Here is a 12,909-nt window from a genome sequence, read left to right on the forward strand (position 1 = left end):
CATATGTGGCTATAAGTCCATTTTCTTTAACTTTGAAACAATAGTTTAGACACAGGGTCTCACTATGTTGTCCAGGCTAGCCTCCAACTCCTGAGCTTAAGGGATTCTTCTGCCTCAGCCTCCTGAGCAGCTGAGATTACAGGCACATACCACCACTCACGGCTCACAAATTCACTTTTGACAATCCAGGTGACCTGTGACGCAGAGTACAACAAACACTGCTATTGTTCAACCGATACCCATTTCCCTCTTAAGCCTTACTAAGAACACCAAGATTGCATTAGGGTAACAAGGTGAGGTGCCAATTCATCTCAAGGTGAATTTTGAAATAGGTGTGGCCATGTGACAGTTCTGGCCTAGGGTCAGGTCCCTTCCTAACTGAAAAGGCAAAGCCTCATTAGGAGAAAGCTCTTAGCCCTACTCCTGAAAAACAATTGGGAGGCCTGGTGTTAATAGGTGTTGTTTTGCCACCATGAGGATAAATATCACAAGCCAAGGATGAAGAAGAAGTAGGCTACAGGAACCCTGGGTCCATAATAACATCCGCAAGCAGCTGCACCACTCCTGTCTTCCTATTTCCAGACATCCTGTTAAACTGGAAAGATGAACCCCTATGTGGTTATGCCACTATGGTCAGTTTCTGTAATGTTCAGAAACACCTCATATTTGTTGACACACAGATGCTCCAAGGACCACACTGAGAAATACTGCCTTATTAAGCTAGGTATAGAAGTTTCTTACTAGTTTGAACTTGACTTCTTCTCTTGTATTCCCTTCTATTCTTACCTCTGTCCGAGGTGTGTGAACCAGAGCAACTCCATCTTAAATAGGAGCTGGGTAATGTTGGGAACAGGCCCCCCAAAATCTGGCCATTAACTGGCCCTAAAACTGGCCATAAACAAAATCTCTGCAGTACTGTGACATGTTTATGACGGCCGTGACACCCACGCTGGAAGGTTGTGGGTTTACTGGAATGAGGGCAAGGAACATCTTGCCCACCCAGGGCGGAAACCTCTTAAAGGTGTTCTTAAACTACAAACAATAGCATGAGCGATCTGTGCCTTAAGGACATGCTCCTGCTGCAGATAACTAGCCAAACTCATCCCTTTATTTTGGTCCATCCATTTGCTTCCCATAAGGAATACTTTTAGTTAATCTATAATCTATAGAAACAATGCTTATCACTGGCTTGCTGTTAATAAATATGTGGGTAGATCTCTGTTCGAGGCTCTCAGCTCTGAAGGCAATGAGACCCCTGATTTCCCCCTCCACACCTCTATATTTCTGTGTGTGTGTCTTTAATTCCTCTAGCGCCGCTGGGCTAGGGTCTCCCCGACCAAGCTGGTCTTGGCAGGGTAAAATGAGGCTGAAACCCACTGGGCTGTGTTCCCCGACAGTTAAGGCATCCTGAGTCACAGGATGAGATAGAGGTTAGCACAAAATACAGGTCATAAAGACCTTGCTGATGAAAAGGTTGCAGTGGGCCAGCCAAAACCCACCAAAAGCAAAATGACAATGAGAGTGACCTCTGGTTGTCCTCACTGCTACACTCCCACCAGTGCCATGACAGTTTACAAATGCCATGGCAACATCAAGAAGTCACCCTGTATGGTCTAAAAAGGGAATCTACCTCCTGTTTAGTGTACCATCAAGAGCTAACCATAAAATGGGCAACCAGCAGCCCTTGGGGCTGCTCTGTCTATGGAGTAACCATTCTTTTATTTCTTTACTTTCTTAATAAACTGGCTTTCACTTTGCACTGTGAACTCACCTTGAATTCTTCCTTGCACAAGATCCAAGAACCCTCTCTTGGGGTCTGGATCTGCACCCTTTTCCTGTAACATATTTCTGGCGACCACAAAGGGACTATCGTGCAGAAACCCTGACCCAACGGCTACCTTTGCGTAAGTAGTGGGGTCCTGTAACATCTTTCTGGTGACAAGGGAAGTGACTGTACTGCAGAAACCCCCAACCCAAAGGCTAACTTTGGGTAAGTGGTGGGGTCCAGTAACATCTTTCTCACGAACCACAAAAGGGACAATACAGGCCAGGCGTGGTGGCTCACACCTGTAATCCCAGCACTTTGGGAGGCCGAGGCGGGCAGATCACAAGGTCAGGAGTTAGAGACCAGCCTGTCCAACATGGTGAAACCCATCTCTACTAAAAATACAAAAATTAGCCGGGCATGGTGGCACGCACCTGTAATCCCAGCTACTCGGGAGGCTGAGACAGGAGAATCGCTTGAACCCGGGAGGCAGAGGTTGTAGTGAGCCGAGATCACACCACTGCACTTCAGCCTGGGCAACAGAGCGAGACTCCGTCTCAAAATAAAAAAAAAAAGGGACAATACTGAGGAGACCCCCTAAAACCCAAGGAAAATAGACTGCAGCACTGATTGGATGACTTGGGGTAAGTGGTGGGGTACCCAGGTAAAGAATGGAATTGAGTTAGAGGCCCACCTTAGGGGAGTTAGAATCTTTCCTAAGACTGAGTGGGTTGAAGGCCCCTCTTAATAAAAGGCAAGGACATTTGACCGACCTTGGGTTACAGGCCCAACTTAGGAGGGTTAGAGTCCCTTCTAAGATTTAGGGGGTTGGTTAGAGGACCCTCTCAGTAAAGTCCCTAAGAACAGGTTTGGCACTATGGGATGTTAACTGCTATTCTCTTTGTATTAATTTGCCTTGCACTCTTTGCTGACAGCTATGGGTGACAGGATTAGGCATGTACAGGATCATGAGATATGGGGAACTTTTCCCTCCCTAAAAGGGGAAACTTGAGAGCTAATGGGACTGCTGGAAAAGACTCGTTTGCTACCGACAAGTGGCCACCTGAACTTTTTCATTGTCAGATGGAGTAAGTGGGTTTCTCTGGCCTCCCTAAGCTCTTCACCTTCCCCACCCTGCCACAGGCATGCTTTCCTTCTCTACTTTTTTTTTTTTTTTTTTTAAGATGGAGTTTCACTGTTTCGCTCAGGCTGGAGTGAAGTGGTGCGATCTCGGCTCACTGCAACCTCCACCTCCTGGGTTTAAGCAGTTCTCCCACCTCAGCCTCCCCAGTAGCTGGGATTACAGGCACCCACCAACATGCCCAGCTAATTTTTGTATTTTTAGTAGAGACGGGTTTTTGCCACGTTAACCAGGCTGGTCTCAAACTCCTGACCTCAGGTGATCCATCCGCCTCAGCCTCCCAAAGTGCTGGGATTACAGGTGTGAGCCACCGCTCTTGGCTCTACTTTTCCTTTCCTATCTTTTCTGTTATTCATGGCAGCCATCTTGCCCAGAGACCACATGTTGAAACTCCAAGTCAGAGGTTGGATTAAAGATGACAGGGCCCATCTGGGGGCAAATTTAAGCCTTGCCACTTTGATATTGGGTGCTAAGCAGAGTGGCTAATGTCTATGTTTTATCACATGTATTTTGCTCTGGTCAGAATGAAAAAAATAATTTTCCTTTATGATGCGGCTTGGTCCCCAGGGCAGTGGTGCCACAAGCCAGATCACTAGGGCCGCTCAGGGAAAGGGAAGCCAGAAGCCTGGCATGCCAGCAAAAGGGTAAGAATTTCTTACCAGTCAGATTTCTGGCTTCTCTCTCTCTGTGCAAATGGTTAAATGAATGGTAAAAAACAAACAAACAAAAACAGTGTTTATCTCCTCTGTAAAGTTTTGATTAATGTGAAAAAGAATACTAAGGGTAGTCTTAAGCTGATGTATTTTGTAGTATAAATTTGTTTTTCTGTGTCGAGGGGTACTTCAGGATAAAACATGGGCTTAGAATACCTGTAAGCCTGCTTTTCAAGAAGACCCAGCAGGCTGGTCAGTAGCAAACTTGGCTGTAGGTCCCTAAAACAAACAAACCAAAAAAACTGGATGAAGTCTCCAACTTGTTTTATGTCCTTGGGAGCTTGACGTTTTAACCACGTGGCGGTACTTTCTTTTGGTCTCCACCTTCAGGGAACAGGAATTTTAGGGTTCATGTCATAGTTAGCTCTAAAAATAATATTAAATAGTTAAAAGCCTTAGCAAGCTCAAAATTAACTACTCTAAACTCCTTCTGGGAAAGGAAATGGAGACTGCCCTGTGCTGTAGCTCAGTAACAATGGTTTTTGCACTGTCACAGTTGCAGTCCAGGTTCAATTCCCCACCTAGGAAGCAAGTTGTTTCTGGTTTAATATCTGCATGACGTTGTCTATTCTATTCTCCTCCATGGACTGTCTTAAATTTTCCTTTCTCTAACCACCTGGGAGGTTACCTATGGTAAAGTTCAATAGCCAGGAATATCAGCTGTTTAGCATAAGAAATTCTAAAAGGACTTTATTGAAGAGTGCTGTGGTTAAAATCAGTTCAAGCTCTAACAGCCTGGACTCCTTGGGAAAAACAGGAGGCAACAGAGACCTCTTTCCTGGCCCTGTTCTTCCAAGGGTTCCATCCTAAAGCCAGTAATCCAATTAAGAAACTTAAAAATTGGCAAATGAAAAATTTTACAACTACTGTAGTAATCTTCCGTCTTTCTGTGTAGCTATATATGTGTTGTGTGTAATGTTTATATAAAAGAACTCTAATTGGCTTAAACAAAAATAGACACTTAAATCAAATATTTTGAAAGCAAAATAAAAACTATAATGCCTTTTAGTTCATGTAACTTTAGTAATTTTGGGGAAATAAAAACAGCTTTAAAATTATTGATAAAAACATTTAGTCTAAATTATGCAGATCAGATATTAAGTTTGCTAAATGCTTTAAGGTCATAAACTGCTTCTTTGACTTTTAAAAATTGTTCAATTTACCTACCTTAAAGCAATTGGATTCTAGATAAGGCTTGGGACATGTGAAATTAGCCATGTCTCCTACCTATACAAAAAAGATTATTAAAAAAGAGATTTTATATAAAAAAGGATTTTGTATGGTAAATTCTTGTCCTAAAGTAAAATGACTGGTTGTTTAAAAGGAAGGATGTTTAGAGCAAATCAGAAAGTTCAAGAATGTGTCAGATGATCTGTGTAAGTTGTGAAGGGATTCGTGAACGGGAATTTATGCAAGAAATGTCATACAATTCAAAGGTTGTTAGGCCTCCTAAATGCTTCGTAAAATGCCACTATGACTCCTACTGTACAACTTGCCTGCTTTACTGCTAGGTAAGGCATGGGAACATGCAGAGTTAGCCACATCCCTAGCTATGCTGGAGAGTCAGCCCTTATCTGCACTTCTGCCTGGTGTGTCCTAGGCTAGGCTCCACACCTAGTACACGATTCAAATTGCTTACTAACCAGGGCTTTCACCAAAAGTAAAAGTCACTAAAAGTTAACATTGTAACATGTAATTGAGACTATTGAAGAAACACTTTTACATGTAAGGTGTGTAAGGAAAGTAAAATGTATTTTTGGTAAAAGATTATAAAAAAGCATGAAAATGTAGATTTTTTTTTTTTTTCCTAAAGGGTTAAAGAATTAGATAGAATAAAGCTAAAGGTTTAAACAGTTGTGGAAAGTTTGTAAAAAAATAATTATAAAAGAGAGTCTTTATGTGAACATTGGCTAAATTAAAGGGATATTATTCAGTTTTTCTATAAATTAAACATTGGAATAAAAGCACAACAGGTTTTTCTTAGAGCAAAACCATGCTTATGATCTGCTCTTTAACAAAAACTTGTAAAGGGTTATAAAAAGCTTATGAGAATCTTACCTTATGGTCAAACTGACTAAGATTGGATGGATTTATTTATAAGGTTTTATTAAGAATTGGGTTTGACATAAATAATGCACTAATGCAACAGTGACATTTGGCTTATTTGGTACAAAAGTCATACAGGAAGTATTGTCAAATATAAAATGGTGTTTGGTTTTCTTTGGGCTGTATTTTCATAAATGTATTATTGGTATATATTCCAAAATTATGGGAAACTCCTATAATTCTGATATGACTTAGTGTACATTATCAGTAACAATTATAATTGTTACAAAGAATTGTTACATAATTGTTACATAAAATCATTGTATGCCACAGAGGGAACAAATTTTCTTGTCAATTGTTTCTTTGACTGTGGCTGCCCTAAAACATTTTGTCAGCCACAGACATTACATATATTACCTTGTTTTAATCCTCTTTAGAAGGTGGTTTATAATAAATTATAGAACTCTAACAGGTGTTCTTAAATGCAGGTTTTTCTGATAACTTTGGAAATTATAATATTAGAATAGAGAAAACAACTTTTAGAACTCTCATGAAGAGCTGGAATGTTCACGAATATAAAATAGAACAGGTGTTAACTAAACTAACTGAACCAATGGAAAACTGAACTAATCTTTTTAACTTTGCTTAAAATGCTGTGATCCTTTGTTTTGTTTTTCAAAGTCAAGGAAACTTTTCTTTTGAGCTTTTCTATTTACAGCTTTTAGCAATTGAGTAAAATATACTACTGTGAACAAAATTTGGAGCATATTTGTTTCTCTCTACCTGATCTCTCCAGAATTTGGAAACTAGTTGTGAGTATTCCTAACTTATGGCAATATAGTTATTTGCATAAGTACAATAAGAATCTGTTTTCTTTTGTAAAAGGGTACAATTGGAGAAATTGGTTATTTTACCAAGGCTTTCATTGGAATGGTGTGTTTTCCTTTAAGGAATTAAAATTAACTTGTAGAGCCAATAAAAGCCCTTCGGGGAACTGGCCTCATACCTTCCCTACACAATCACTGCACAGAGTTTCTGACTTCTGGTAAGTAAAGAATGTCACTTTCTATCAATTCCAGTAGAAGTAGAAGTAAGTTATCTTGAGACTGCAAGAGGAAAGAAACTTAGCCAACTCATAGGTATTAGAGGGTAAAAACCCATGGCTGGACTCAGCTTTTAAAAAGCCTTACCTGAGATTTCTTATAAAACAGAGTTCCATCAAAGCCAATTAAAAAACCTATGTGAAAAATAATTATTCTTGCTGTACTTTATATAAATAATCAGGCCAAGTATAATAAAGTTAATCAGTCTCACCATGATTTGTCTTTAGTAAAAATGGAAAACTGGAGAGAGAAATATTATGTTTCAACAACTATGGTACACTTGTTATTAAATTCTAGTCTCATTAGTTGTTTCTGTTTCTGCAATTTAGGCTAACCCTGCTTATTCCTGTGAACCAACCAGTAATCTCTGACTGTTGCTCAGAAAAAAACAAGAGGATGAGTAATGTAAAAATCTGGATCAGTATTCTAATTCTGGGCACATTACAACCAACTAACCCCATACCAGCTTAGCTCCAACAGTTATCCAGTTTATGAAAAGCCTTCTAATTTAGTTTACTTAGAATATAACTTTACTTGTTTTGTTTTACTCTTGTGGTGGAATATATTGCTGTTATACTATTTGTGTAGGAAAACAGAACTAGCCTACTAAATGTTTCCTTTTTTTTTTTTTTTTTTTTTTGAGAAGAGTCTCGCTCTATTGCCCAGGCTGGAGTGCAGTGGCGCGATCTCGGCCCACTGCAACCTCTGCCTCCTGAGGTTCAAGTGACTCTCCTGCCTCAGCCTCCTGAGTAGCTGGGACTACACGCACATGCCACCACATCCGGCTAATTTTTGAATTATTAGTAGAGATGGAGTTTCACCATATTGACCAGGCTGGTCTCAAACTCCTGCCCTCATGATCCACCCACCTTGGCCTCCCAAAGTGTTGGGATTACAGACGTGAGCCACCACACCCAGGCCTAAATGTTTTCTTAAATTAAACACTTATTAATCTTCTAGATATCACCTTTTGTCAAAATTCAAGAATTATGAATGGACCTTACTATACTGATTCTTTCTTACTAAGCACCTCTCTACCCTGGATGCAAGAGACCCTCATAGTTAGGCAAGAATATCATCACCCCATTCAACCTGAAAAAGCTACAGAAGATGGATCTTCATCCCTCTGCAACCCTTAGGGTTAAGGGTTCTTTTATAAAAGGGAGGGGGAAATGTCAGAGACATGTGAACCAGAACAACTCCATCTTAAATAAGAGCTGGGTAAAATGAGGCTGAAAGTTACTGGGCTGCATTCCCAGACAGATAAAGCAATCTAAGTCACAGGATGAGATATGAGGTCAGCACAAAACACAGGTCATAAAGACCTTGCTGGTAAAACGGTTGCAGTAAAGGAGCCAGCCAAAACCCACCAAAACCAAAATGGCGACAAGAATGACCTCTGGTCGTCCTCATGCTACACTCCCACCAGCACCATGACAGTTTACAGATGCCATGGCAATGTCAGGAGGTTACCCTGTACGGTCTAAAAAGGAGAGGCATGAATAATCCACCCCTTGTTTAGCATATCATCAAGAAATGACCATAAAAATAGGCAACCAGCAGCCTTCGGGGCTGCTCTGTCTGTGGAGTAGCCATTCTTTTATTTCTTTACTTTCTTAAGTAAACTTGCTTTCACTTTGCACCGTGGACTCGACCTGAATTCTTTCTTGCATGAGATCCAAGAACCCTTTCTTGGGGTCTGGATCTGACCCCTTTCCTGTAACACCACTATTATGGTTTTCTTCTAAAGTATTCCTTTCAGTCTTGTTGAGATGAAAAGGAATAATGGGTTCTAATAATAAACAGAAAACCATAAAACTCAACTTTATTTGATTTTTAAAAATAAAATGAAAGGTGACATCAAACAGTACTATGCAATGTGAGAATATTAATTTCTCCTAAGTTTTACCGAAAGCAGAAGTTAGTTACTTACTGAAAGTTACCAAGTTTGTGGAATATAATTCTGTTTTTCAATATTTACCAAATCGGGAAGGGGAGAATAGCTATACTCTGGGAAATATTAGGGAGGCACTAGTTATAACAATTTCACAAATGAAAATTACAGGTTCTATGCTTAGACAGTAACATATCAATTATACAACACTTTTTATAACTCTCTATGTTAAAATTTGCTCTTAGCTAGAAACAGGGTTTCATTTGGTAGGACATATGTTTCAGTGTATTTTATACTATCCTGAAGAATTTTTTAACATCTCAAATATAATGCAACTACTTAAAATTAAGAATTTTTACAGCAGTCCATCCATTGCTTAAAAAATAAATGCAGCAGTAACCTGTTTCAGTAGCTTCTAAGTAAACTCCTTGCAGATAATCCTTTAGCATTTGAGCGAGGAAAGTAGCTTGGTCTTTAACCTGACTCCATACATCATATTTGTATATTAATACCCTTTTCTAAAATGGTATCCAGTTTTCAACTGTAAAAGAAAGTCAAAAGTTAAATATTAGCCTATAAACATTTCAGGAAAAACTTCTTACCTGTTAAATGGAACCAGAAAACTTATGTAAGCATTTCTATTTTATTATCTGAAACATTCCTCCTACAAGATCTTCATATGAAGAGTTTTGAGTGATGCATATAATTAATTACATGTGCATCTCTACACTGTCATCTTGGGAAAAGATACTACATTAATTCAATGAGAGTAGTCTATCAAAGATGTGTTTAAGAAGAGGAGAAATGTTACAGAAGTTGAATTCCAATTAACTTTATGACTGCAGGGCTACTGGAAACTTTTTTTGTAAATGGGAATCTTTTTAAGTAATGGGGGCTGTACAAGATAGTAACAAATGAGGAACTCAATTATTTGACTTTTTTTTTTTTTTTTTTTTGAGACGGAGTCTCACTCTGTCACCCAGGCTGGAGTGCAGTGGCATGGTCATGGCTCACTGCAACCTCCACCTCCCGGGTTCTTGCCATTCTTCTGCCTCAGCCTCCCGAGTAGCTAGAACTACAGGTGCCCACCACCACGCCTGGCTAATTTTTTGTATTTTTTGTAGAGACGGGGTTTCACCGTGTTAGCCAGGATGGTCTCGATCTCATGACCTCATGATCCGCCCACCTGGGCCTCCCAAAGTGCTGGGATTATAGGCATGAGCCACCATGCCCGGCCCAATTATTTGATTCTTAATTCCCCTTTGTGAAATAGGGTCCCTTTAAGAGAGTGGAGAGGAAGGCCCGAGGAGGGCTACCTAAAAAGAACCAGGTTACCTGGTTTAAAGGAACTATTGACCGTAAGTTTGGTCAATGCAACTTTCCTTTCCCCAACAAATATACTGCAAACCACCTTGATTATCCTAAATAACAGTGGCAGGACCAACACTGCTATTAGAAGAGTCTTAGGGTGGCTGCCTAGTTGGGGATAAGGTGGGCCAAGGGACTTCTCTTGCTGTTTATGGCTGGGTGCGGTGGCTCACACCTGTAATCCTAGCACTTTGGGAGGCCAAGGAGGGCAGATCATGAGGTCAGGAGATCGAGACCATCCTGGCTAACACGGTGAAACCCTGTCACTACTAAAAATACAAAAAAGTAGCCGGGCATAGTGGCATGTGCCTATAGTCCCAGCTACTCCAGAGGCTGTGGCAGGAGAATCGCTTGGACCCGGGAAGCAGAGGTTGCAGTGAGTCAAGGTTGTGCCACTGTACTCCAGCCTGTGTGACAGAGTGAGACTCCATCTCGAAAAAAAAAAGCTGTTTATCTGGGATGACTTGGCACCTGGCTGGGAAAAGGCTAAAGGTCCTTGAAGCCTGAGCTTAGCACCATCACTGCTACCTGACCCACTTCTGCATTTGTCTAGCACCCTATTACCCTGTCAGAGCCATCTGCTCCTCCAGTTCACCCAGCAGTCTGCTGTGGCCCAAACAGGAGCCCTAATAGAGACCTCTAGAGTCATGAGCCTTGCAGGCTGCCCCACAACCACCAAACTTGTCTCTATTCTGTCCTGGTCCAATATGACAGGCCCATTTCCTTTTCAACTCTAGGCATGACTTCCAGCCTTCTCAAACTTCTCTAAATTTGTCCTGGTTACTGAGAAAACAAGGAAAAGATGTGGGGGCAAAAATCTTCATTACTCTCCATAACAAAATGTTTTGAAATCTGTTGTTTTATCTTAAAAATTCCTGCAAATTTGTCATCCTACTCGATAATATGTTTTTAAATATTAAATGTCTTAAATAACCTATCAGTTAAATGAGTTAACCTTTTTCTTTAAAAGATGCTCAGGTAAAATTGGTACTCTAGGAAGATGCCTGTGATCAGCCTGTGACTCCACAAACTGCAAGCATAGCAATCTATACATCCAGGAATCCACACTCCAAAGGCAGAAGCATGGATATTTAGACTCTAATGTCTACACGTGTGCATGATGTATGTCCCTCCTCACCCCAAATTCCCTAGATCCCTACTCTTTGACCTAAATATCAGTAAGGGGGGGAAATGGGGTGGGGCAAAATTACATCTTTCAAAAATACTCTGTAATTTTAATTTTTAAGTAATTTAAATGGGCTTTATTCTAATTTGTCCAAATTAATGAGTTGTAGCTAGGAGTGTCTTTTCTCACCACCTACAATTTGCTATTTTGCCTCAATTTATTTTAGCTGTATAGTTCAATATTTGCAATAAGAAAAAAATCTAATCAAAGTGTCAAGTTTATTACCTCATCTTTTGTCTTCTATTTATATTCTCTCCTGGTTATTCGAAGACCAGTGTTGACTGAGGCTAACCAAATCCAAGCATTGAACAGAAAAAGTAAATTAGGAATTTAAGAGTAAAGGCAACCAGAAAATATTTTGAAATATCTATTCGCTTTCTCCCTATAAGTTTCCCTTTTCCCTTCCCCTTCTCAAATGTCCCTGTTTTTTCTTCCCTCAGAGGTTTGTAGTAGGCTCCTTAAAGTCCAATACAAGGGCTGAAAAACTCATATGAGAATAGGCAGATCATGTAAACAGTTGAAGTGGGCTGGGAAAAGGCGAGAGCGAGCAGTGTGGACTGTGGCAAGCTGCAGACCGTCTGCTCCGTCTATAGAAGCCAACTGAAACTCAGCCCTATCTGTTGCCACGTATAGGAATGAGGGCTGAGTGCCGGCAGACCTTATTTTTTCATGAAAACTTCAAAATCTGCATTTTTAAAATGCAAAACATTCGTTTCTACTTGGCAACTAATTTTAAAATTTTAAAAGAAAACAAGTGACTCTTAAACAAATTAAGAGTCAAAGATCCAGTCCATGTGCCTACCATTTGTGACTTTTGTCTCAAACCCATGAGGAATACAAAGTGATGTGTTTCCCTCTATCTAAAAATGATTACAGAGGAACTCATCAAGAAAAGGGGCCTGTGGGCACAAGAACACTAGGGACCTGTGCCCTGCTCCCTGACAGTGCTTAAGATCTCTGACTCAATAGCCCTTCTTACGGTGCCCCAAGGGGGCTGATGCCAGGCCCTGAGTTCCCAGCCTTGCCATAGATTCCTGTGCCCCAAGAGTGATTTGGAAGCAGCAGAGGGGCAGACCTTCAGAGACTGTGTGAGCTGGGGAAATGGTCATCTCAGTGCTAGCCAACTTAGACAGGTGACCCAGGAGCAGAGGGGGCTCCCTAAATCACAGTGCTGCATATGACCCTAGAAGAGGGGATGGAGGGTGAGCCACAGGAACCTCTGAGGTTCAAATTGCTGCCAAGGGAAAAGCATAATTACTTATTGAATATCTGTCTCTCCTCCCTATGAAGGCAAACACCTTATCTGGCTCACTCACCAACTGGCACTTGGCAGAGTACCCAGCACACAGTGGGGCTGCATTTTATAAAAAGCATGCAATTGAGAAATAGTGAGATATAAGACACTGAGAAAACCTCACTCTTCGCACACAATTTGAAATCATGTAAATCCTCCCCCCAAAGCAACAATCCGTTAAGAACTACATAATATCTAAACTGATGGATCACATGAATTGTAGACACTGGGATGGTGCAGGTTAGAGTTACAAACCTAGAGTGTGTCCTCAAGCTGGGGCAGCTGGGAGAATGTTGTCATTGTGCTTGGGAGGACAGGGATGCTGAGCACAAGATGAAAGATCTTGTGTGTGTTTTTTCTAGATCAAGCTCTTCCAATCAAGTCTTCTCTGTATAATGC

General features: G+C 40.7%; 1 protein-coding gene and 1 long non-coding RNA gene across 6 annotated transcripts in view; one reads left to right on the top strand and one right to left on the bottom strand.

Annotated features, from left to right (window-relative positions):
- Positions 1–3,492: 3,492 nt before the first annotated feature.
- Positions 3,493–12,909, top strand: part of LOC134734566 (uncharacterized) — a 129,815-nt gene continuing 120,398 nt past the window's right edge. For all 5 annotated transcript variants that reach the window (XR_010117657.1, XR_010117653.1, XR_010117654.1 and 2 more), the window contains exon 1: positions 3,493–3,550. This is a non-coding gene — a long non-coding RNA (uncharacterized lncRNA). The remainder of the gene's footprint in view (positions 3,551–12,909) is intronic.
- Positions 8,647–12,909, bottom strand: part of SLC9C2 (solute carrier family 9 member C2 (putative)) — a 103,692-nt gene continuing 99,429 nt past the window's right edge. The window contains exons 27-28 of the mRNA XM_063627325.1: positions 11,442–11,503; positions 8,647–9,203 (exon numbers count right to left, since the gene is read on the bottom strand). Of these exons, the coding sequence (XP_063483395.1) occupies positions 11,457–11,503 (47 nt within the window). The 3' untranslated portion in view covers positions 8,647–9,203; positions 11,442–11,456. The remainder of the gene's footprint in view (positions 9,204–11,441; positions 11,504–12,909) is intronic.

The sequence above is a fragment of the Symphalangus syndactylus genome, chromosome 12 (genome assembly GCF_028878055.3).
Source record: "Symphalangus syndactylus isolate Jambi chromosome 12, NHGRI_mSymSyn1-v2.1_pri, whole genome shotgun sequence".
NCBI lineage: Eukaryota > Metazoa > Chordata > Mammalia > Primates > Hylobatidae > Symphalangus > Symphalangus syndactylus.